The sequence below is a fragment of the Melanerpes formicivorus genome, unplaced genomic scaffold (genome assembly GCF_026170545.1).
Source record: "Melanerpes formicivorus ecotype bairdi unplaced genomic scaffold, bMelFor1.0.p_v2 SCAF_7, whole genome shotgun sequence".
Taxonomy (NCBI): domain Eukaryota; kingdom Metazoa; phylum Chordata; class Aves; order Piciformes; family Picidae; genus Melanerpes; species Melanerpes formicivorus.
In genome coordinates, this window is record NW_027142359.1 from 27,522,382 (window position 1) to 27,544,429 (window position 22,048).

General features: G+C 58.5%; 1 protein-coding gene across 1 annotated transcript in view; it reads right to left on the bottom strand.

Moving 5' to 3' along the window:
* The window catches only part of PTCH2 (patched 2), a 21,877-nt gene extending 11,575 nt beyond the window's left edge, over positions 1 to 10,302 (bottom strand). Inside the window, 4 exon segments of the mRNA XM_068141585.1 lie at positions 9,499 to 9,691; positions 9,969 to 10,067; positions 10,070 to 10,230; positions 10,233 to 10,302. Coding sequence (XP_067997686.1) covers positions 9,499 to 9,691; positions 9,969 to 10,067; positions 10,070 to 10,230; positions 10,233 to 10,302 — 523 coding nt within the window.
* Between the last annotated feature and the right edge of the window lie 11,746 nt (positions 10,303 to 22,048).

A 22,048-nucleotide genomic window follows, 5' to 3' on the forward strand; every position in this document is an offset into this window, starting at 1 on the left:
ACACCCCTGAGCCCCCACAGGTGCAGGATGCTGTGGGAGGAGTTTGGAGACAGGGGAGGGACATGGTGCTGGGGAGCCCCAGGGGGACTCGTCTCTTCCCATTGAGGCTCTGGGATCTGTTCCTGATGGCAGCAGGAGAGCTCAGAGCCTGGCAGGGCTGAGGTTTCTGAGAGAAGCCACTGACTTCGTTTGTGGCCGCCTCGGCGCAGAAGAGAAATCCCCTCCCAGCCAGCGCTGAGCTCCAGCCCTGAGCTGCCTTTTGCATGGCACAGCACCTACCCAGGGACAGCCATCCCCAAACCCACTGAACTGGGGGCTCCCATCCCTCCTGGCATGGTGAAAGTGGAACAACACCACCCAGAAGAGGGTGGGATGCTGATCCTGAGAACCCCCAATTGCAACACTTGGCCATCCTGCTCCCAGCCTGCAGGGGGAAGGATAATGCATGTAACCCCCACGCTAGTGCCATCCCAGGGTGCCCGGCCTGGGGGGGGGGGCACCTCTAGGCAGTGCTGCTGGCAGGGGAAGGCCAGTTCCTGCCCAACCCCCGGGTGCTGGGTAAAGGAAGGGGATGGGGGGGGGGCAGAATTCATGTGCACCAGGATGTTCCCTCAGCAAGAGGCGGGGGCCCTGACAGGCCTGGCCCCCCGCCAGCGCCGAGGAGGCCAGAGCGAGACCACAAATAAGGAGCAGAATCTTCCCTTTTAATGACTTATTATATGGGTTGGTGTTTTTGTTTTTTTGTTTTGCCTTTCCCCCCCCTGTTTTTTGGGAATGGGGAGGGGGAAGCATCTTTATTGTTTCTGGCTGGGCTGGGGAGCAGCTGGTGTCCATCAGATGGCAGTTGGGATAGAGGTTGTGCCAGGGCCAGGGAAGGAGGCGGGGAGGGGAACAACACAGACACAGACTTTGTGTGTGTGTCAGAGGGGACAGTAGTGCCCAGGGCGAGAGGATGAGGACACAGGGAGGGTGGGTGTCACAGTGTGGGGGGGAGAGGGTACCCAACCCCTTCCTGGCAGGCTGGGAGGTCGGGCAGGAGGTGCATTGAGTTGCTCTGATCTCAGCTGCGCCACCCACGCTGAACCCAGGGGGTGGTGGTACAAAGTGAAGGGGGGCAGGGAAGGGGCTGCCCAGCATCACCACCACCACTCCCAGGTGACAGATCCTGCTGTGCCCCATGGGCATCTCCTCCCATCACATCTGCAAGCCTGGAGTCAAGGGGGAGCACCCCAAAAAATTGAAGGGGAAAAAAAAAACAAACCAACAAAAAAAAAAAGAGAAAATAAAAAGCCATCCCTTGTAATTAGTGTTAATTTGGAACAGGGCACTGCGAGCCGTCAGCAAGCTTCAAAGGCCGTGAGGAAGCCTCAAATTCCAACACCCTAATTAACCAAAGAGCAACATGAAAAGACAAGGCAGCACACACAGGGCTGCCAAGGACACTTCAAACAGGCGCACGCCCGCCGGCCGGCCAGCCAGGGCCCAGAGCGGGGTGAGATACCCCATGCTGCATGCAGCCCCCCGCCCAGGGAGGCAACTGGTGGAGGGATGACACCCCAATACCAACAATGAGCATGCTAATGAGGAACTGTATGTAAATTCTTCCTTATTCGTCTTCCTTCCACTCCCCTCCTTTTCCTTTTTAATTCCAATTAACAAAGGGAGCCCTTGGCTCATGCAAAGGGCCCTCTGGTTCCAATGAGGCACCCAGTTATGCTTATTAACAGACCTCGAGGTTTGGCTTCACCCCACCCAGGCCCCCACACTGGACAAAGTGACCCCTACACCACCCCAAAGCCCCATGAGAGGGGCCTGAGGGCACAACAGTCCCCAGAAGCCTTGCACAAGCATCCTCCTTGGGGCAGGCATCACTTCAGAGGACCACTGGCTGAGAGCTTTGTGCTGCAGGGGAGTCAGAGTGCAGGCGTGCAGCAGTGTGGGCTGGAGGATGGACGGGACACCATGCCTACTGGCACCCCAAACAGCCAGGGTGCAGAGCAGACTCCCAGTGTGCCTAAGCGGTGAGAGCGTGGGTGCCAGGGATGGGACGGGGTCCCCAGCAGCGAGGGCGGCTGCGTGTGCGGCTGCCTCTTGCCCGCAGGCCACACCGGGGGAGCTCTCCCCATAATTACAGCATCTGCCACAAAATTACAGAGCAGGGCGGGAGCCTCCCTGCCCCCTTCCTGGCCACCCTGCCTCAGCCATCCCCCCACCACTGTTCCCCAAACCCTCCTGGCACAGGATCCAGATCGCAGCCCCAGCGCTGCGGCCAACTCATCCTCACCCATTGGCAGTCCCGCCCACACCCTCCAGCCATGGGCAGCTCCAGGCTGAGGAGGGGGGAAAGGGCTTGCTCCCCCTCCTAGCCAGGACATAGCCGCAGCCCCTGCATCGCCCCCTCTACCCAGGAAAGCAGCTGACCCAAGATCCCCTCACATCTCTCCAGGGGCTGCCGGCACAGATGGGACTCAGCTCAGATGGCTTGGGGTCAGAGGAGCTCAAGACAAATCCTGCTGCCCTCACCACAGCTGCAAGCCTCTTGATGCTCACTCCCGTGCAGCCACCCCAACTAGCATGACAGCAAGGAAACATCCCACTGTGCATACCCAGGGCAGAAGCTGAGCAAACCCCATGAGAGCCCTGTCCCCAGGTGCCCATGTTGGGGGTACAGAAGACTGAGCACACCAGAGCAGCGTGATGCCTGGGCAGCACCCAGAGGGCAGTGGGTCGAGGCAGGCTGCCAGCCCCACAGAGAGCCGTCCCTGCCTGGCAAAAGCAAAGGGGCCAGGAGAGGTGTTGGGGGCCACAGAGAGGCACTCGTTTCCCCTGAGAAGACACATACTGCTGCAAGGGCCACTCTGTGTCCCCCCCCTAGGGTGGGTGAAGGCCAAGACCAACAGCTGTAGCACTGCTCTGAGGATGGGAAGCAGAGTTTAACCAGCAGCTGTCATCACCATTTGGGTGACCCAAGTGGGACAGGGTGGTAGGCAAAGAGCATGCCTGGGTACACATTCTCAATTTGGTCTCCCAAAACCAGACCCTGTCCTCCTGTCTGGTGTAATGGGGCTATTGGATGTGGTGACAAATGGTGCCAAGTCCCAGATTTGGCTGGTGCTTGGGGAATGCTGCAGCCCTGACCCCAGCTCCAGCATTTCCCCACAGTGAGAGAAGAGCTGGGGAAGTAATGGGGGAGGGGAATTGTGTCTCTGGAGAGCAGTCCACTTTCTGCAGCACAACATCCCAACACCAGGGCTAGAAAACTCTCCATGTCCACAGGTGGGGGGGGGGAGGGGGGGCAGGCAAGGTCATGCCAAGATTCCTATTGAAAAGCCATCTCCATGGGGATGTCCTTCTGCAGCACCCTGCCCCTAAGGTGGCAAACACTAGACTGTTGAGCCATCCCACAGTACAGAACAAGTGCATCCCGTTGGCACCCCTGGGTGATTAAACCCCCCAGGGGCATCACAGAGATGCCGGCGCCATCCCACATCCTCTGCACCATCCCACATCCCAGCCCCATCCTGCATCCTGGCAGAAGGGGGTCCCGAGGCACCGCCCCGAGCATCCCTTGGCTGGTCGCTTCCCCGTGCCGAGCTGTGCGCAAGCCGGAGGCCACCTTCAAAGTGTTGTGGGGCGGATTAGCTGGATTAGGGAGGCAGTGAAAGGACCCATGCTGCTCCAGAGGAAGTCTCGCCCAGGGCACGCTGAAAGAGCCATTTTTACCTGTCCCAGCCGCTACCCGCCAGCCTCGCCAAAAGCCCTGCGGCCCCATCCTGTCAAAACACGTCCTCCCAGCCCCATTCACCCCATGGCACAGGGAACAGGGAGGGGGGAGGTGGGTGGCAGATGGGTGTCCGCAGCAGCGTTGAGGGATGAACGAGAGCTTGCGGCTGCCCTGGCATCTCCAAGCAAAGCTGGCCTCACCGAAGGGGCTCCCACTGCCTGGCTAAGTCAAGAGGGGAAGCAGAAGAGGGGGATGTCTTGAAAAAGCCAGTGGTGGAGGGGCTGAAAGGGCCCTTTTGGGGCCAGCTCCCCAGCCGTCGGCCCCAGCCAAACCCTTTTGTTTAACGGCGAAGCTAAATTAATGTCTTTATTACCCCAAATCGTGGGGCAGCGGTTCCCAGTATGGGGAAGGGGGGGGGGGGGGGGGACAGCCGGGAGCTCGCACCGCCCCAGCCGGCACCGAGGGGAGAGCGCGACCCCCAAAAAAGAGAGAGGAAAAAAAAGGGGGGGGGGTGGGGGGGTGAGAGGGGATTCAGTTGGGAACTATTCACCGCTAAGACTCCTGTCAGCATTGACATAAATTTCCACTGGTGTTGGCATTTAGGCATTTGCCATTTCCATATGTATAGGGCTGCCTGTACTAATTATGCTAATCACCCCCTCTGTTGGCTGCTGTGAAAAATGGCCACATTAGGCACTCCACTGCTTGCTAATGTCACTTAATGTGTGGTTGAAACATACATTCATCCCCCTCTGAATGGTGAAATTTTTCCACATTGCTGGCTTCATTCAGGCAAGAAATGAATTTTTTGAACTCAGACCACTTTTCCAGGCCCGAGGGAGAGGCAGATAATAAAACCCTCTTCTCGGGCCCTGCCGCTGCCCCCTCCCAGCCACCAAATAACATTTAAAACGCAAAAAAAGAGAGCCCCTTCCCTAAGCCCGTGGATATGTCTAAGTTTAAAGGGGTGGGGGGGGAAAAAAAAAAAACCACAAACCCAACAACCCACCAAAAAAACCCCAACACAAAACAAAACACAGACACCCCCCCCACACTTTCTAGGAAATATATATATATCTAAGTTGAAAAGCAAAGCCAAGTGGACAGGGGCAGATAAGCCACAGCCATCTGTGAAGAGTCTTCCAGGCTCCTTGGGTTAATTAGCAAAATTTTCCAGCCCCAAAAAGCTGACCAAGCTGTCAAGAAAAGGAAAAGCAAGAGGTTTCATGCTCACCTCCCAAAGATAAATAAAGACAAGCTGCCTGTAGCCCACCTTTGGGTGGGCAGGGGGCTGCTGAGTGAGCCCCCACCAAGAAGAAAGGTCCTTTCAGAGCTGGCTAGGGCTGTGAGGGAGAAGGTGCTCTGAAGCAGAGGGCAGAGTCAGGCAGAAGGGGGTTTGGGACCACAGGGGCTGCAGCACTCCACAGCAGCAATGCCCCAGATGCCCCTTCCTCCTCCAGGCCCCTGAGAATGGGGGCACAGAGTTCCCATTGACATCCAGACCCTGCAAACAGAGAGGACTGCAAAACCCTGAAGGAAAAATCCTACCAGGCCAGGTAGCACTTGGAACCACAGGCTGTCTCTTCCCTCCCCATGGGGCAATACCTGTCTCACAGCACCCTGAGAGGAGCAGGGACCCTGTCCTGGATCTGACTAATCTGCAGACAGCGTGGGGACTTGGTAGCCCAGGAACTACCCCTTGGGTGTGACGCTGGTTCAGGCCGGATTCCAGAGGGTGTTTCACTCTCCTGCCTGCAAGGACCAGCTGCCATCAGAGCCCCCCCATGCTGCTGGAACTAGCCCCACACAGTCCCCCAGCTTCACCCACTCCTTTCTCAGCCTCTGCACCGACATCTCACCCCACAAAACCCACCCGCTGGCAGCAATGAGACCACCCACCTCTCCCTGTGCCCACCCAGAATGGCCACAGCACCCTACTCCTCCCCACAGCTGCTGTCCCACATCCCGCTACGGGTCCCACCATACAGAGTGGGCACAGGGGCTGGGAAGAGAGGCCACACAGATGGTCTCCCCAGGGCAGAGGCAGGGTGGGGAAGGCATTCAATCCCCAAAGTCAAGGCTTTTCATTGTGGCTTTCCCATTCCCGATGCCCCTCTCTCTGCAAAGACAGAGCAATTGAGGTCTCTTCTCCCACTTGCCACTGCCACAGGGGGAGCCCCAACCTGCTCCCCAGCCCTGCCCTGCGTGCTAGGGAAGGGACATCCCAGCCAAGTCCTGTTGCAGAGGTCAAGGAAGGACAAAAGCTATGGCCCAAGGGGTTCTCAACTTCATATTCCAAGCTGGGAACAAGGCAGGAAATTCCTCTCATCCCCACACCACACATCCCATCAGCACATTTAGGGTGTCCTGGACTCCTTCTGGAAGGGGACAGGGTCTTCTGCAGGAAGACTCAGCAGCTCCTTGGGAGCACAACGGCTGCGCGGGGCACTCTGCTGTTCCGGTTAGGAATTAACCCGGCCTTCCTTTGAACCAGCCCTCAGCGCTATAAATCAGGCAGACCCATTCACCACCCAGGGCTCTGCCTGCCCGGAGCTCACTGCCTCGGCCCCTTGGCTCTGCAGACACCCTGGGAGAGCCGGGAACAGCTGCCAGGTGTCTAGAGGTAACTCAACACTCGCCACTAGCCAGGATTTCAAAGCCTCTGAGTGGCTAATTTCTTTGGAGGAGCCTAATTGAACATTTCCACAGTTGAGTCCAATTTATGGGGTGACATGGCCTCCTTCCATCTCCCAAACAGGGACATGGGTCAGGCACACCACAGGGCTGAGGACACTCCCTGAATTGGGACAGGGAACCCTGCACTTTCCCACGGTGGCCAGGGTCACAGCCCAGGCTCAGGGGAACCCATCAAAGGAGCTGCCATCAGCATGGCCCCAAGGCTGACACCAGTTGTGGGGCCAAAGCAGGGCTGCCTACCGTGTTCCCCTGGTGGGGGGGCAGGGTACAGCAGCACAGTGCCCCCATGGGAAGCAGCACCCTTTCTTCCCTTGCCCATCAGATCTCCAGTTCCTGGAGGGCTGAGCTCAGCCTACAGAAGAGACAGCTCAGCACAGGGTCATGCTCCATTCCTGCAGGATTTGGACCCCACCTGGGCAAAGTGGTTTTGGCCAGAGCATCACCAACCCACATCCATCAACCTGGATAGGCAAATGCAAGTAATTGGTTGCAGACCTGCTCCAGAGTGCTATCAGAGGCTTCCTGGAACCTTCGACCACCCTGCCTCTGAGCTGGGACCTACTGGCCTATGAGGATGGGACTTTCTGCACAGATGCCCTATACCTTAGACACCCACAGCTCTACCTCAGGGGCAGAATGGACTATGCTCCTGTGAATACCTCCTCACACATACTCAAGGAAGGGAGGAGCTGGGGTGCCCTGGTACCCTGGAGGTCCCAAAGTTTTGGGGCCAGGCTGACAGGGCACAAGCTTAGCCAGCCCGGGGTTAATAACTGCACCACTTCAACCTGGCACAGCCCTCACTGCAGAGGGTCATACAGATCAGCCACCCTGCCACACACCCAGGGACAGGAGAAAGCAGTGGATGAGAAAAATCCCAGGGCAGCTTCATGTGCCCAGGATCTAACCACACAGTCTAGGAAATGTTGTCCTGCTCCCAGGGGTAGCCCAGACCGTTCTGACCTCCCCCCCCCCCCCCCCCCCCCCCCCCAGTAATGTACACCCCACACAAGCAGAGTGGGATCTAAAGATCAGGGAGGACTGGATGCACCTGAGGATGTCAAGGGATGCTTTGATCTTGCAAGAAAAAGGCAGAAACAGACCAGTGTAGAGGTTAAGGAGCCAAAGATGGTTATGGAGAGGGGAGGCATCCCCACAGCTGATACACAATACCAAAAGAGCCACTGTAAACCTTCTCTCCACATCCTGACTCACACAGAGTGCAGGACTAAAGCCACCTCAGCCACATTGTCCATGGTAGTTGCAGGTAGTGCCAGCATCTGCGACTCCCCTAGCACACTGGGACCATGCTACTCAGTAACAAGGTATGTGGTCTGCCCAAGTTGCACACTCGTGAAGGAAAAGACGTCCCAGGAAGGCCAAGGAGGAGTCCTGAGCAGCACCCTAGTACTGCACACCATCCCTACCCCAGGCAGTACAGATCCAGAGCAGGGGCTGTGTGCAAACCCCAGTGCACTCATTGCCTGGGAAAGGGGCAGGAAACTGCAGGTCAGCAGTGTTTCACCGTGGGGTAAAACAGAACAAAACAAAAAACCCCCAAACAATTCCTGAAACCACCGAAGATACCTCAGCCATGAGAGATACAGCACCCACGTTACAGCCACACCACAGTGTGGGGGAAAGATCCCCCACGAGCAGCCGCAGCTCCTCCTGGCCATACCCAGGCGAGCACGGAAGCGCAGCAGGGCACAGAGTGAGTGTGCAAGAAAAGCCAAGTTTCTGGGCACTTCCAGCCGTCCCCAGGCTCGGCCCCCTTCCCCATCCTGCTCATTCTCCACAAGTCCCATTCCCCTCCAACGGGAACAACCACAGCCACTTCCCCAGCTCCGGCCGCAGTTGCACGAAACGCTGACAAAAATCCGACGGAGCCGGAGCCACGACCCGGAGCGAGGCAGCCACGGAGGGAGAGTGTCCCTACTCGAGCAGGCACCGGCCGGACCGGGAGGTATCACTGGATTTCTCTGCTACGTGTTGCAGAGGAAAGGGGTGATGGAGACCAGATCTGGAGGGGGACAAACACCCCTCAGGAGTGGGGAGCAGGTGGGAGAAGCAGGCATTCCTGGGCAGGGGTGCGTGCGTGCATCTGTGTGAGAGCAGCGAGGGAGCACAGGGCCTTCTTTTTTTTTTTTTTTAATAGGAAAAAAAAAAAAAAAAAAAAAGGGGGTGGGAGAGCAAAGTTGCTTCTATTGTTGAACCAAATCCAAGAGTAGCTGAGGACCACACAGGGAGCGGGGCGTGGGGGAGGAGGCAGCGCTCCCGCACAAAGATGGCTGACACCCCTCCGCTGAGCAACATCTGCCCCTGCACAGCACCCCGCCGGGGACCCCAGGCTAGGAGAACCCCCCACCCGGCCAGGGCATGGCAGGGAGTGTGGGGTGCGATGCAGGGTGCTGCCCCCTCCCCCTCCCCGAGATCCCCAAAGCAGGAGGAGTGAGGCACAGGGAAAACAAATCCCAACACCAAGGAAGCGGAGCTGCAGGAGGGGAGAAAAAAAAATTCACGATGGAGTTATTAATAACAAAGGAGGGGGATCAGCCGCTTCCACTCGGAAACGAAGATTTGCTCCAGCCTGACACTGCCCGCTCCTCTGTCCCCTCCAGGCAAGGGTCCTCAGCTGGGGTACGGGGCTGCGACCGGCCCCGGGGGCTCCTCCAGCGAGGAAAGGGCCTGGCGGCGGGGAGTGGCGCCGCGGGAAGGGGATCCCCACGCGTGGGAGAACACATACGGGTTCAGCCAACCCGAAACACTATCCAAACCGCACGCATCCACTCCTGCGGGAACGCGACCGCAACTTGGCTTGGGGGCCGTGCCGGGACACGCGTGGAGTCCCTTTGCGAGTCAGCACCACGCACCCGCGCAGACGGGACCTCCGCTCCCCAGCATTCGCGGCCCCGCACGCAGGAACCCCGGCGCCATCCACCTCCTCCTCCCGCGCTGTCACCTGCCTCCGGCCGGCCCCGCGCCTCTGTGCCCCCACCCCCGAGGGGGGTACACAAAGCCGCGACCGGGAGCAGGACCGTTCCCACGGGTGGATGAACCCGTGGGGCCGCACTTACCTTCCACCCAGAGATGCTCGATGTCGGTCTCGATGGAGGCCACCCGCAGTCCCACGGCCAGTGCCCCGAACACCAGCAGCCCCACGAAGAGCACCTTCCCGCAGTGCCGCTGGATCCGGCAGCCCAGGGCGAAGAGAAGCGCCTGAAAGCGGGCCCGCAGCCACAGCGGGGCCCTTTGGCCCACGGCCCTGCCCTAGGGAGAAGGAAAGGATCAGCCCGGGAGCAGAAAAGGGGAGACCCTGCCCAGGGAAAGGACATGCCGCTGCGGCCACGCTCCACGGGCTGCTAGGTTGGGAGCCCTCCAACACCCGCGATGTCGAGGAAGAGAGCGGGTCTTTGAGCTGGGAGACATCAGGGTAATTCACACGGGCCCCGGACTATTCCGCCATCCCTCCGCGCTCTTCGAACCCCCTCCCCCCCATCCCCAGCCCGGAGCTTCCCCGCGGCAGCGGGCGATGCTCGTTTCTTACCTCGGGCAGCGGCTTGCGGCGGGCGGCGCGGAGCTGCGGCGGCGGCTGCGGCGCGGAGCGGGAGGGCTCGGCCGGCATGGCGGGGGGACTGGCGGGGCTGGGCTACCCCCCGTTATGTGGGGCCGAGCGCGGCGGCCCCCATGCGCGCGGTGCGGGCGGTGCCGGTACCGGTGGCGGGGCCGGTGGCGGTGCAGCGCGATGCCGGAGCCGGTGCGGAAGGCTGTGTGCCGCCGGCCGCCCGCCGCGCCTCTAAAGGGGAGGCGGGGGCGGGGGGCGCCGGGGCCGCGCCGCCGCCGCCGCTCCCATTGGCCGCCGCTGCTGCGGCAGCGCCCATCGCGGCTGCTAGGCAACGGCGCGCCCGCCGCCGGCGGCCACACACGGCGGCACCCCCCCCTCCACCCCCCTCACCCTCCCACCCCCCGTCCTGCGTGGCCCGGCCCGGCCCCGCCGCGGGGGGGAGTGCGGCGGCGGCACTGGGGGTTGCCCTGCCCAGCCAGCCCCACCCGCGGGCAACGGCACCCCAGGACTCCCGGCCTGCGGGAACAGCAGCCCCAACAGATACTGCCTCCCCCCCCCCCCCCCCCCCCCCCGCTGGTTCACTGTCCCACGGTGGTGTGCACCCCCACCTTGCCTTTCTTCCCCCTCCCCCCTCAACTCGAAGGGATGGGCATCCCTTGTAGCAAACCCCATATGAAGGACATTCCCCCATAAGCCACCCCCAGGGATGGGCATTCTCCGTAACCACACACTGAAGAGTTGGCAGCCCCTGCATAGGTATCCCCCAAGGATGGGCACCTTATAATCAGGGCATCCTTCTTATAGCCACCTCCAGGAGTAAAGATCCTTCTGCCACAGCTACCCTACAAGGATAGCAAACTGCAAGGAATGGACATCCTTCCCAAGGGCATTCCAAGGACAGGGTGTGACCCCATAGCTTCTCCTTGGAGGTGGGCTTCCCCCCATAGCCACCCTCCTTGGTCTAGCCATTCGTCCCATAGCCCACATCAGTGATGGCCAGTGCCCCCCACAACCATGCCAAGGGCCAGGTATCCCTTCCAAGGCCAGGTGCCTGCACGTAACCTCCTAAGTGGTGGATATCTTGCTATGTCCACTTCTCAAAGGTTGGGAAGCAGCCTGATAGCCACCCCAAGTGATAGATAGCCCCCTTTCCCGAAGGCTGTGCATCTCACTTATACCCATCCCAAGGGATGGGCATGCCCCCTTCTAGGTCCAGGTGTCCTCCCCCAGAGGACCAGGTGCCCCCTCAATGACTTTTCCCCAAACCAAACCACTTCCCCCCAGTGCACCTCCCCATAAACACGGTGTTCCCTCCACTTTCAGTGCCATTTGCCATCTCTGAGTTCCAGATACTTCTCCAGGGTCATGGTGGGAGGCAGGAAGAAAGCATGCCCAAAGAGCCACCCCATCCCCTGTCATGGGGATCCAAGTCCAATACCCTAGAGATGGAGGGCAGCGGGACATAGAAATCCTGGCAGGAGCAGAGGGTAAATGGCATCAATAGTTTGTGGGTTAAATCCCCTTACATGCAACCCCATCCCCACTTCCCACCCTGGCACCCTGGAGCAATGATGGTGATGCTCAGCCTGGTGTCTTCTTAAAGACCAAAATCGGGGGGGACCCCAATAAATAAACTGAGTTCTTCAGGCAGCTCCTCTGCACCCCCAAGCCACAGCACCCACCAGCTTCAAACACTGCTGCCAAGCTCTCCTGGGCCTTGGCGTCACGTAAAGGGTTTCTTCTTGTCCGGTGACGGGCCTGTAGCATCTGGCATGTCCCCAAAATACAGAAGGGAAACAGCTATTCAGCACTTCTGCTGCCTGATGGCTATTAGCAGTCCCACCATTCCCCTTCCTCGGCGGACCCACAGCACCGCCAGGTAGTGCTGCTTTTTATGAGCTTAATTTTGAAAAACCAAGTTGTCATCCTCTTCTCCACCACCACTGATTCCTCTGACCCATGTTCTCCATCTACTTCCTACCTCTCACCACTGGTTTCCACCTGGAGTTGCCTCACTGGTGTCATGCAGATGGGGAACTGGCATCAATGTCCTTGGAAAAGTCAATAGGATGGTCGGTGGGGACCTGCTTGGTGTATGCCAGGGCCCAGGGCCAAGCTGGATTTGCCCAATCCTGGGGTACCGAGGGTATCCCTGGGACCTGTGCTCCTGGTGCTGCAGGACTGGCTTTCCCAGCCCCATCCTGGCTCACCCACATCAGCCCAGGGCTCCTGTGGCATATGAACACCTTGAACAGGACTGGCTGTGGCACGATCATTCCTGGTACCCTGCCTACTCTCTGCCATGAACCCTTGTCCCACTATCCACCCACTGCTGCGGTGGTCCCCATGGACCAGCTACATCCCCAGGACCCGGGTCACCCCAGTGGCACCTGGCAGGGTTCAGGGCTCGGCAGGAAGGTGGCTGGTTTGAGAATCCCGAGCTTTGACGGAGAGGTGGCAATCCCAGTGACAGAGCCAGACCTTGCCAAGCCAATAGGGATTGAAAACCCAACTGGAAAATCCCTGTGGGCAGGGTGGGGGATCTGCCTACTTCTGCCCTGATGCTGCAGCAATGGACTCCCGAGCAGTGGGCTGCTCTGAGCTGGGGGCTTTCAGTCTCCCTGCAAGCACGTTATTTCCCCTGTAGCCATCCAGGAGGGGACCTGGAGTCCTGAGGGCCACCAGCCTCGGGGGAGCAGGACAGGGAGTGGAGGATTGGCTTGTGCACAGGGAGACTTCGCCGGCTGCTTCTTGCTGACCGGCTGTTTTATATCAAGGCGGGAGGGGGGATTTGCTGTTCTAGATGGTATTTTAATGGGCAGGCAGGCAGCTGGAGCCTGGGAGAAGCCTGCTTTACATTGTTTGGGGTTGTAACAAATAAATTCAATTAAAGGCAAATGGCTCCGTGCAGCCCCCACCCTGAGTACCAGTGGCTGCGAGAGCCGTGGGTGCAGGGCAGGAGCCCAGGGCTTCGTCCTTTCACCGGGGCCACTCAGGGGTTTTGCCCACCCTCGCCCCTTTCCCCCACAGCAGGGAGATGCCAGGGTGAGCTGGCAGGATGCGGTGGGAGCTGGGGAGTGCAGGGCACCGCACCCACACACTCGGAGAGCGGATGGCGTGGCCAAGGAGTCCACCCTGTCCCCTGTACTTCTGCCGCTCTTCCCACCCCGTCGAGCAAAGGGAATGGGAAAATCCCCGCGGGCAGGAGCCACGCCGCAGCGGGCACTCCCTGGGGACAGGCAGCCTGGGACAACAGCCTCGGCGGGCAGCGGCATCCTCCGGGCAAGCGGAGGATGGGCAGGGGCTGGGGTGTGGAGCCGAGTTTTGCACGGCCGCCATGCAGACCCAGAGCCCTGCGCCCAAGGGGAGGGAAAGCAGAGGGGACTTGGCAGAGACATGCCAGAGCCTCGGCACGCTGTAAACAGCCTCCACCGCAGCAGCAACTACTCTGCCGGGAGCCAGCGCCGGGCGTTTGTTAGTTGGAAACCAGATGGTGCTCTCGCAAGCACCGGCACAGCCCGCCCGGCTGCGGCCCCAAGCCGGGCACAGGCTCCCAGGGACCCCGAAGCTGTGCAACACCCATTGCAGTGGCTGGAAAGATGGGGGTGCAGGGAGTGCCCTCTGAATGGACAGACAGCGTCAGGGTGTCCCCTGCCCCACTGCTTCTCTCGGCCAGCAGTGGGTGTGCCCCAAGGGATTCTGTGTCCTAAAGGGATGATCCGTCCAAAGGGATCGGGAAGGGAGACAGCATCCATCCGAGGGGATTAGAAATGGCTGATTCCCTTCAAGCCTCCACACACCTCTGTGTGCTGCACTGTGCCTCAGTTTCTCTGTGACTCCACAACAGCAGAAGGCTGAAGCTTAAGAAGAAAGGCCAGTCCTCAAATGAGAGGCCACCTGGTTCACCCACATCGGGCTGAGATAGCAGGGAAGGGGTAAGGCCCCATCTCTAAGGTCAGGGAAAGCCCCAGGAAGGGAGCAGAGGGGTTCCCACCACATCCCACCTTGGGTAATTCTGTGTGGAACACGACCCAGGGGATGTGGCCAGCAAGACCCCCATGACAGCACCACCAGCAGGACCTGGGGCTCCTGGGGGCAGGTACACTGAGGGGGGCATGGCTGACAGAGCCACCCCAGCCCTAGGGTTTTGGGGGGATTCTAGATCAAGCAGACACACAGGCAGGGCTGGGGAGGAGGCCAGGGGGAGGACAGCATCCCCAGCAGCCGTGGGGGGGTCCTGAAGTGTTTACAGAGCTTAAAACCCGCCTAAGCCCCGCAAGGCCACAGTGCACAATAGCGTGTGGATGTGGTGACACCGGCCGTCCCCACACCACCTTGGAAGACAGAGGGCCCTGCCACCCACCGCCAGCACCGGGATTAATTATGATAATGTAGTTCTTTCCCCCTTTGTCACCCTAATGAATGGGCCCCTTTAGGATTTTAAGGCCTTTGTTTGGTGCCTCTTTACTGTGGTATTGTAGGATGGGGACTAGCAGGTGGCAGGTCCCCAAACAGCCCCTTTTGTCTCCTTTGGGGGCTGTTTTGTGGTGGGGTTGGGGAGGGGGATGCGAGGATGCAAGGGAAGGGGGGGTGCTGCAAGGGGGGCTCCTGGACAGAACTGCACTGCTCACCCCATTGCTTTCTGGGCTGCGTCACCCCACATTGCACATCATGGCATTGGGGACCGCTGGCCCTGGCCATGCCCTAAGCTGCCTGTGCCCTGGCCTGCTTGGTGGGCAGATGCTGGGAGCCACCGTCTGAGCCCCTGCCTTGATCTTTTACTGCCTGGGCAAATCAATTACCCGGCAGAAAAGTCCCTAAATCCCACCATAAAACCCGTTTAGCAGCCACCGTGGCGCTTGCTGGGCCCTGGGCAAACCTCACCCGCTGCCGGCCTGAAGCCGGGAGCAATTTGCTGCAGGAAGGGTGGGCAGTTGCTGCTGGGGAAGGTTGGGCTGCAGCCAGAGCTGCACAGTCTGCTCCCGGGAGGTAGACGGGGGCTTCCCAGCCTTCCTGGCTGTGCTCAGACCCTGCTGAGACACCCACAGCTCCCTGCCCCTCTGCACCAGCTTGTGCCCTTTGCACTTGGGAGCAGCTGGGAACGTGCCAGCACTGGGGGCACTGAGCACTGGTGACAGACAGATAAGGTGGCACGGAAGTACAGGGAGTGGGGACAAGGCAGGGCATGGCGGCTACTGGATAGCAATGCCCTGTGCCAACATGGGTCCACATGCCTCAGTCTGCCACTATCAGTGGAAATGATGGAGCCTTGCTCCCTCCCCTACAGCCCTAGGAGCCCTCCCCTAGAAGCATCTTTAATAACACGACAACAATGTCAGCACAGGGACAAGATCAGTGTGGCACCAAGAGAACTGGGGATGATCACTGTCTCCCCAGTTGCAGGCTGTGCAGGCTGGGCTGTGAGATGCCTGGAGGATACCCAGGAGCACCAGAAACATCGGGTGGTTCTGCCTGGGGGCATCATCAAGTGCTGGGCGCTGGGGATCCCTTTACCCCACAGTACCTTCCTCACAGCACAGGGGACCCCAACTGCCCCATGTGGGCACAGGGCAGAGGGGCTCCACGGGGAGGGGGCAGATCCTGGCCAGGCATTGCCAGGGGCTGCGAACCAGTGAGCAGCGGGGTGGTAAAATGGTGACAAGTAATTGGTGTCCCGGCCAGTCCTTTCATGCCGATGCCGTTTTATGGGTGAGGAAATTGCTTGTGAGTCAGGAACACAGGAGACAAATTTAGGAAGTGCTCTCTGAATGTGCCGAGGTCAGGCGCCGAGGCCGAGCGCTTGAAACCTGGGTGGCCTCGGCACTCGCCCCGCGCCCCCCCCGCCCCGGCTCCTCGGCATGGGAAAGCAGACCTTTTATCTTATCACTGCTCTTCCGCCGCCCCGGCCTCCAACGCGCGGCCCCCTCCCGGCACAGCCGCTCGCACCGCAGACACAATGCGCAGTGAGGGCCAGCTCCACTCCTGCGGCCCTTCAGGAGCACCTGGCGCGGTGTGCTGCTCACACCCACCTCCACCCACTCACCCACCTGCCTGCCGGTGGGCTTGGGGTCCTCCGCCCCTCCCCCTGCCCCACGGTGCCTTGTTGGCCAGGCTGGCTATGATATGGCCCCTCCAGCCAACAAGGCGCCATGGGAGAGAGGGGACGTGGTGTTGCCCCTTGGGGACCAGTGCTGGGATAAGCTGCTGTGGCCCTGGGGACATGGAGGTGGGCAAATGTTGGTAACAAGGTGTCCGTACATCATGGGACATGTGGTGCCCGTGGCTGGCCCTCATCCTCAGGCACTGGGGCGGGCGGATCTCCATGCCGTGGTGCTGCTCCTCATGCTTCCTCCCTCTGCACCCCTGCCCTTCCCCACGTCCTATTGCACGTCCCTTTGCACACCAGGGAGCAGGTTCCCTCTGCTGTTTGTTTGCTGTGGTTTTAATTGGGAGGGAAGGCTGCAGCCCCATTAAAACGTGTCCAATCGCAGCTGATGGCTACCTTGAGCATGCAGCCCTCTATCCCCGGCCGCCACCGAGCACGCAGCATCGGGCGGTTTGGATGTATTTTTCTTGATCGCTGGCCAAGCGCTCTCTCCTGCAAAGCAGCATGTTTCTCATTTTCTGTAGGTTTAACTCCAAATTAATTTGTAAGTGATCTAGGTTTCTTGTTCCCCGAAAGATACCTAATAGCTGGGGGGAGCTCCTGCCAACCGAAACGTCTCAGCGGGGTAAAGGAAAAGCAGGAAAAAGAAACCTAGGAACTGTGACCCCTGGTGGGTATTTAACAAGGTGTCAGGGCGAGGGATTTTCGGAGCCAGCTAAGTGGATGTGACACCAGCCTTGCGGGTCAGGACGGGGCGTGCGGATGCTCCCGCCGTGGTGACGGCTGCTGCTGCCAGGTCTCATCCTGACCAGGTCCTTAAGGGCAGCAGGGAGAGATGCTCAGCACCCTGCTGCCTGTGCTGCTGGGTGCTGCGAGCCCCAGAATGCAAGGAAATTGGGGGAAATGGAGATACTCGGGGATGAGGTGACCCATCCACAGCATGAGCCGCTGGAGATGCCCTTGGTGGGGGACTGAGAGAGTGTATGCGTGCCCGGCAAGTGCTGCCAAAGTGCTGGCGCCTGCGAGGAGGCCCCACAGGATGGGGGTCCCCCTGGACTGGTGGGCAGTGGGAGGGGGTCAGCGAGCCTGCTGGGCGCCCCTGCCGCATGGGAAGCGGGCACGGTTTAATTGGGCGGGCGGCCGCTCGGCGGGGCCGGCTGCTGGCAGGCGGACACAAGCTCTTTTGTCTCTGCTCTCACTCCCGGCACCGGCTGGGGCTGGCAGGGCTCGGAGTGGTTCAGCCACCGAGAGTCGAGCTCGCCACCGGGGCACGCAGCCAAACCCACCCCGTCTCCTCGGACTGTCACAGGCCTTTGCTGCACACCAGGAAGTGCCCAGGTGGCCGGGAGGCTTTCTGGCTTATTAAGGGTTAGGAAACTTGAGGAAGTCCCAGTGAAGAGACCTGCAGCCCTCTTTGTGCCCCCTTTTTGCCTGAAGAGCTGGCAGCACCAGGCGAGACCCTGTCCTCCCCGGTGGCCAGGGCTCCCCGGGGCTCCTGGGGGGCTGGATGTATGGCTGGTGTTCTGGGGCAGCAGGGGTGTGAAAGCACCTGGGCTGTCACTCTCCATAGCAGGATCTGCAAGGAGATGCCAAGGAGGGATGTGCAGCAGAGGTAGCCTCTGCTTCCAGGATCCTGGCTCCTCTTGCATCCCTCTCATCCCTCTGCTCAGCTCTGCTCAAATCCCCTCTGCAGTGTGGGGTCATTGACTGGGGGACTGTGCATCTCCCCCCATCCCTGATACCCTTTGGGCATGGTGGCTCTCCAGCCTCTCAGACAATGTCTGTGCAGGTGGACACTAGTAGGGTTGGTGCCAGCTGGGAAAGAGGGGGCTGAGCTCCACCACATGCATCCTTCACCTGCCTGGTTTCCCAGGGACAGTGCGACAGGGATTCCTAGTAACCTCCTCTCCCAGACCATGGGGGGAACGAGGGCTATGGAGGTGAGACAGGATGTCCTGGTGGGAGCAGGAGCCACCCTCACATGATGAGCAATATAGCCTGGCCACCACCCAGAGGGAACTGTACCTCCTTGCAGAACAGTCCCTTGGGCAGGGGAAGCAGAGTCAGAGCAGCTCTGTGCTTCGAAGCCAGCAGCGGATCAGCAGCAGCCATGAGCAGAGCGTGGCCAAATCCCTTCTTCCCAGCATCCGGCACCAATCACCCTCTGCAGAAAGCCTGAGTGGGGGGAGATGCTGCTTTTGCTAAGTGACCCTGTCAGGGCCCAGGCCTCAGCTCCTTCCCAGTGCCACTGGCTGGGCAATGCAACTAAGCACCACTGCCCTGAAGAATGGGCACCATTACAGTGGTGAAAGACCTTTCATGGGCAGTGCAGCACGGGCTGGTTTAGTTCCCTGAGTCTCCCAGTCCATCACTGGGGGATTCCTGTCTTTCCTTGCCCAGGACCACATCCAGATGGTTTACAGGAATCTCAGTGCTGGGGTAAAGATCTGAGGGAATGGGCTGCAGGACCTTTACCTGTCGGCCATCTCATCTGTGCCCGTCACTGCTGCCAGCATTGCTGGTTGGTCCCCACAGTCCCTTCCAGCTCTCCCAGCACTGGCAGACGGCTGTGCCCCGGCCCTGAGTGCAGGTGTTAGCACCAGGATGGAAGCCCGTGGTCCCTGGGGACAGCGGTCATGCCTTCCCTTGCCTGGGGCAACTCACATCCCGCCATGGGGTTAAACTCCCCAAGGGAAGGAGGGAGGAAGATAGGAAAAACAATCACAAGAATTTGTTTCATGCTGCCTGGATCCCTCCCCGCACGCAGCAGTGTTTTTGGACGGCCAATTTATAATCAGCAGTGTGGAATGTTGTAAATTAAATATTTTTAAACAACTTTGCTCTCTCTCTGGTTAAACATTTCAGAGATCGCTCTTTCTTGTCTGTCTCTTGCTGGGTGGTCCCTCCATTCGCCCGTACATCTTCCTCAAACACAATTAACCATTTAGATGTTGCACAAAGGAATAGCTTATGCATACAACACCAGTCACTCGCTGCTCTGGCGCTGGGGGAGGGAGGCAAATAAGAAGGCAGCTTCTTTTATTTCCCTCTAAAAACAAAAACAAGAAAATCCCTTTTTCCTTCCCAAACTATCCCATTTTCCCCTGAATTGTAAAGGCACCAATCCAAGCTCATCAGCTGTCTTGGTGCTCAGTCCAACAATCCCCTTGTGTCCCTCCATCCCCTGAAATTCAGCATTAGCATTTTAAAAGCCTTAAACATACAAGTTTATTTAGACTCGAGCTCTCCCAAGCTCTTGCTTTCCGTATTTATACACACACGTATTTCAACGTATATAAAATGTCTGTCTATAGGGCCTGGAAGGAAGTTCTCGTCTGCCGGCCCGTCTGGGAGACACAGGCGCGGCTGTGGACCTTGGCTCCCTGGAGATGGAGTGAAAACCAACAGGATCCAGAAATCAGCCACCCTGCTGAGAGCGAGTCTCTGTGGGCTGGCTGCTGCAGGGGGTGGCTCAGGGGGTTTGCTGGGTGCTGGACCCCAGCGAGGGAACCTCATTGTCCCTGAACTAACCTTGCAGGTTGCCCAGTGAGAAGGGCCCCAGGCCCTGTGTGCCTCCCATGGCACTGAAGGGCCTGGAATGTGCCATGGTGGGCAGCCTGCAATGCCCAGGAGCCAGCCTTAATTGCCTGCTGCAATCTTCGCTCCTTTAGAACAGGCAACCAAAGGCCACAGGAGTGGCTGTGCGTGACAGGAGGCCACTGTGGTGCCCCAGGGCCAGTGGTACCTGGGGAGAGGGTTATGCCATGCACTGTGCATGTCTGGTCATCACACTGTCGTTGGCAATTCCTCTGTGAGCCCCACCTGGGACTTGATGTATAACTTTGCCCCTAGCAAAACACCAGGTTAGGGACCAGAGCAGCCATTGTCCCTTGCTGCAGATCTGGGCCAGTGTGGAGGGAGCAAGACACCTCCTGAAAACACTGATGTTCCCCAGACCTTCGGGGTTTTATAAGGAAAATCCTGGTCTCCCAGAACAAGAAGGTTCCACCAGCAAAGTCCAAAGGATGAGCAGCACATGATGAAAACCACTCTTTCAGGCTGCCAGAAGAAGGAAAGTGCTGTGCAGAAGCCAGAAAGGAAGTAAGCAGGGGCAACATGATAAATCTTGGAGAACAGAGCAATAAAAGCCTGGTGAGTCCTTGTGATGCCCAGCTTCAAGAGGTTCAGGAGAGTCCTATTGCTAGGGCTGCAGACTAGAGGCCATATGATTGTTCAGCCTGGCATCCCTCTCCCCTTCATACCCACAACCCAAAAAAGTGTCCCAAATGTGAGATCAAAGCCTGCTGTAAAGGTTTTGTGTTCCTTTGCACACCACTGGGGTGGGAGGAACACTGCTCCTGGGAATGGCTGGCTGCTCGCCTCCCCCTTGCATGGCTCTGCTCCAAGGCTGCCAGGAAGATGGGAGCCATCCACTTCGACTTCACTGCAGAAGGGATCAGGCGAGCTGCTGCTTCCTGAAAATACACAACAGTCATCCTCAAAAGCAAACACTAATGGCTGAGAACTACGGCTCTGGGTACCTGCAACCAGCCAACAAATACTTTTCCCAGATCCAGGTCTTGCAAATGGAACCTTGCTGCAGAGCTGCTGCAGGTGGTGTGCACCTCTTACAGGAGTCAGGGCAAGAGGCAGAGCTTCAGGTGTGCCTGTCACGATGCACTAGGGATGCAGGACTTGCAGGAAGAAGATGGGACAGGTGTGCACACACTGATGCTGGGCTCCACACCCATGCCAACTGGCTGCCTCAGTCACAAAAAAAGCCTTTTAGAAGCTGCTGGCAGGACATTGCTCAGCAAAACCCCAGGAGCTGGAGATGCTGCCAGAGGGGAACCTTGCTGGGCATCATGGCAAGCCCTTGTTTTACCATGTGCAGATGCAGCATGTGACATGCCACATCAAGAACCTTCTCACATCAACCCCAGCTGTACCTCTGCCAAGGAAGTGTTGAGGAAATCACCAGCATCCACAGAGCTGGGCAGTTCCATCTTTCTGGAGCAACACTGCCTTACGAAACACTGCCTTGGTGCAGACAGCGCCGTGATGGGTAGGGGCTGTAACGCTCAGCTACCCGGGTGTGACAGAGCAGCAAAGTGAGAAGACTTCCTTGCTATTATCTAAGAGGTGACCTGTTCCCAAAGCTGGTGAGCAGCCCCCACCTTCACAAAGGTATGGCCAAGCAGTCACATCCAGAACTACCTGGGAACAGAATTTCGTTTCCTCAGCTGCCTCTCTGATTTTCTTGAAGCCCATAATGTCTATTACTTGGTTTGTAGAGTTGCCTGACTCAACCCATCACCTGCTCACCTGATAATGACAGCGGCACGGAGACCAGGTTAGATGAGGAAGGGTTAACCTCCCAATGCTCGCCTTGGGATTCCTGAAGGCCCTATTATCCCGAATTATTTTTCATAATTACTGCCACACACGAAGACTACATCAAGAGTGAATCTTCACTTTGATAATTCCTGCTGTGAAATCTCACTTTGGGATCTACTTTTATCTCACCCCAAACACCTGCAGGTCGTAAAAGGCAAAAAAGGAAAAGAAAACGCCTCAAATCCCGGCCAGGTTTTCAAGTGTCAGAGAACACTAAATTAATGCTAAATTCTAACCCACACAGTAAAGAGCCCCCCACCCTCTTCTTAAATTAGCTAAACAAAAGGACTGAGACTTTAACATATAATTAAGGCACAAGGAGGTACAGCTGGAGCTGTTAAGTAAGGGCATGTGGACTCTGCAGAAGACCTCTCCTAAAAAAACAGAGAGGGAGGAGGCTTTGTGTTTAAGCAAAAGGACTGTGAGTCAAAGTCCCTGTGGACCTCTCAGCTTTGCCACAGCTTTCTGGTAAAATGCAAAGCCAGGTAATTATGCTCCACTCTGCTTCTGTTTCCACACACCCAAGATGGATGCCTCGCTCCCTTGCCGCACACAGAGT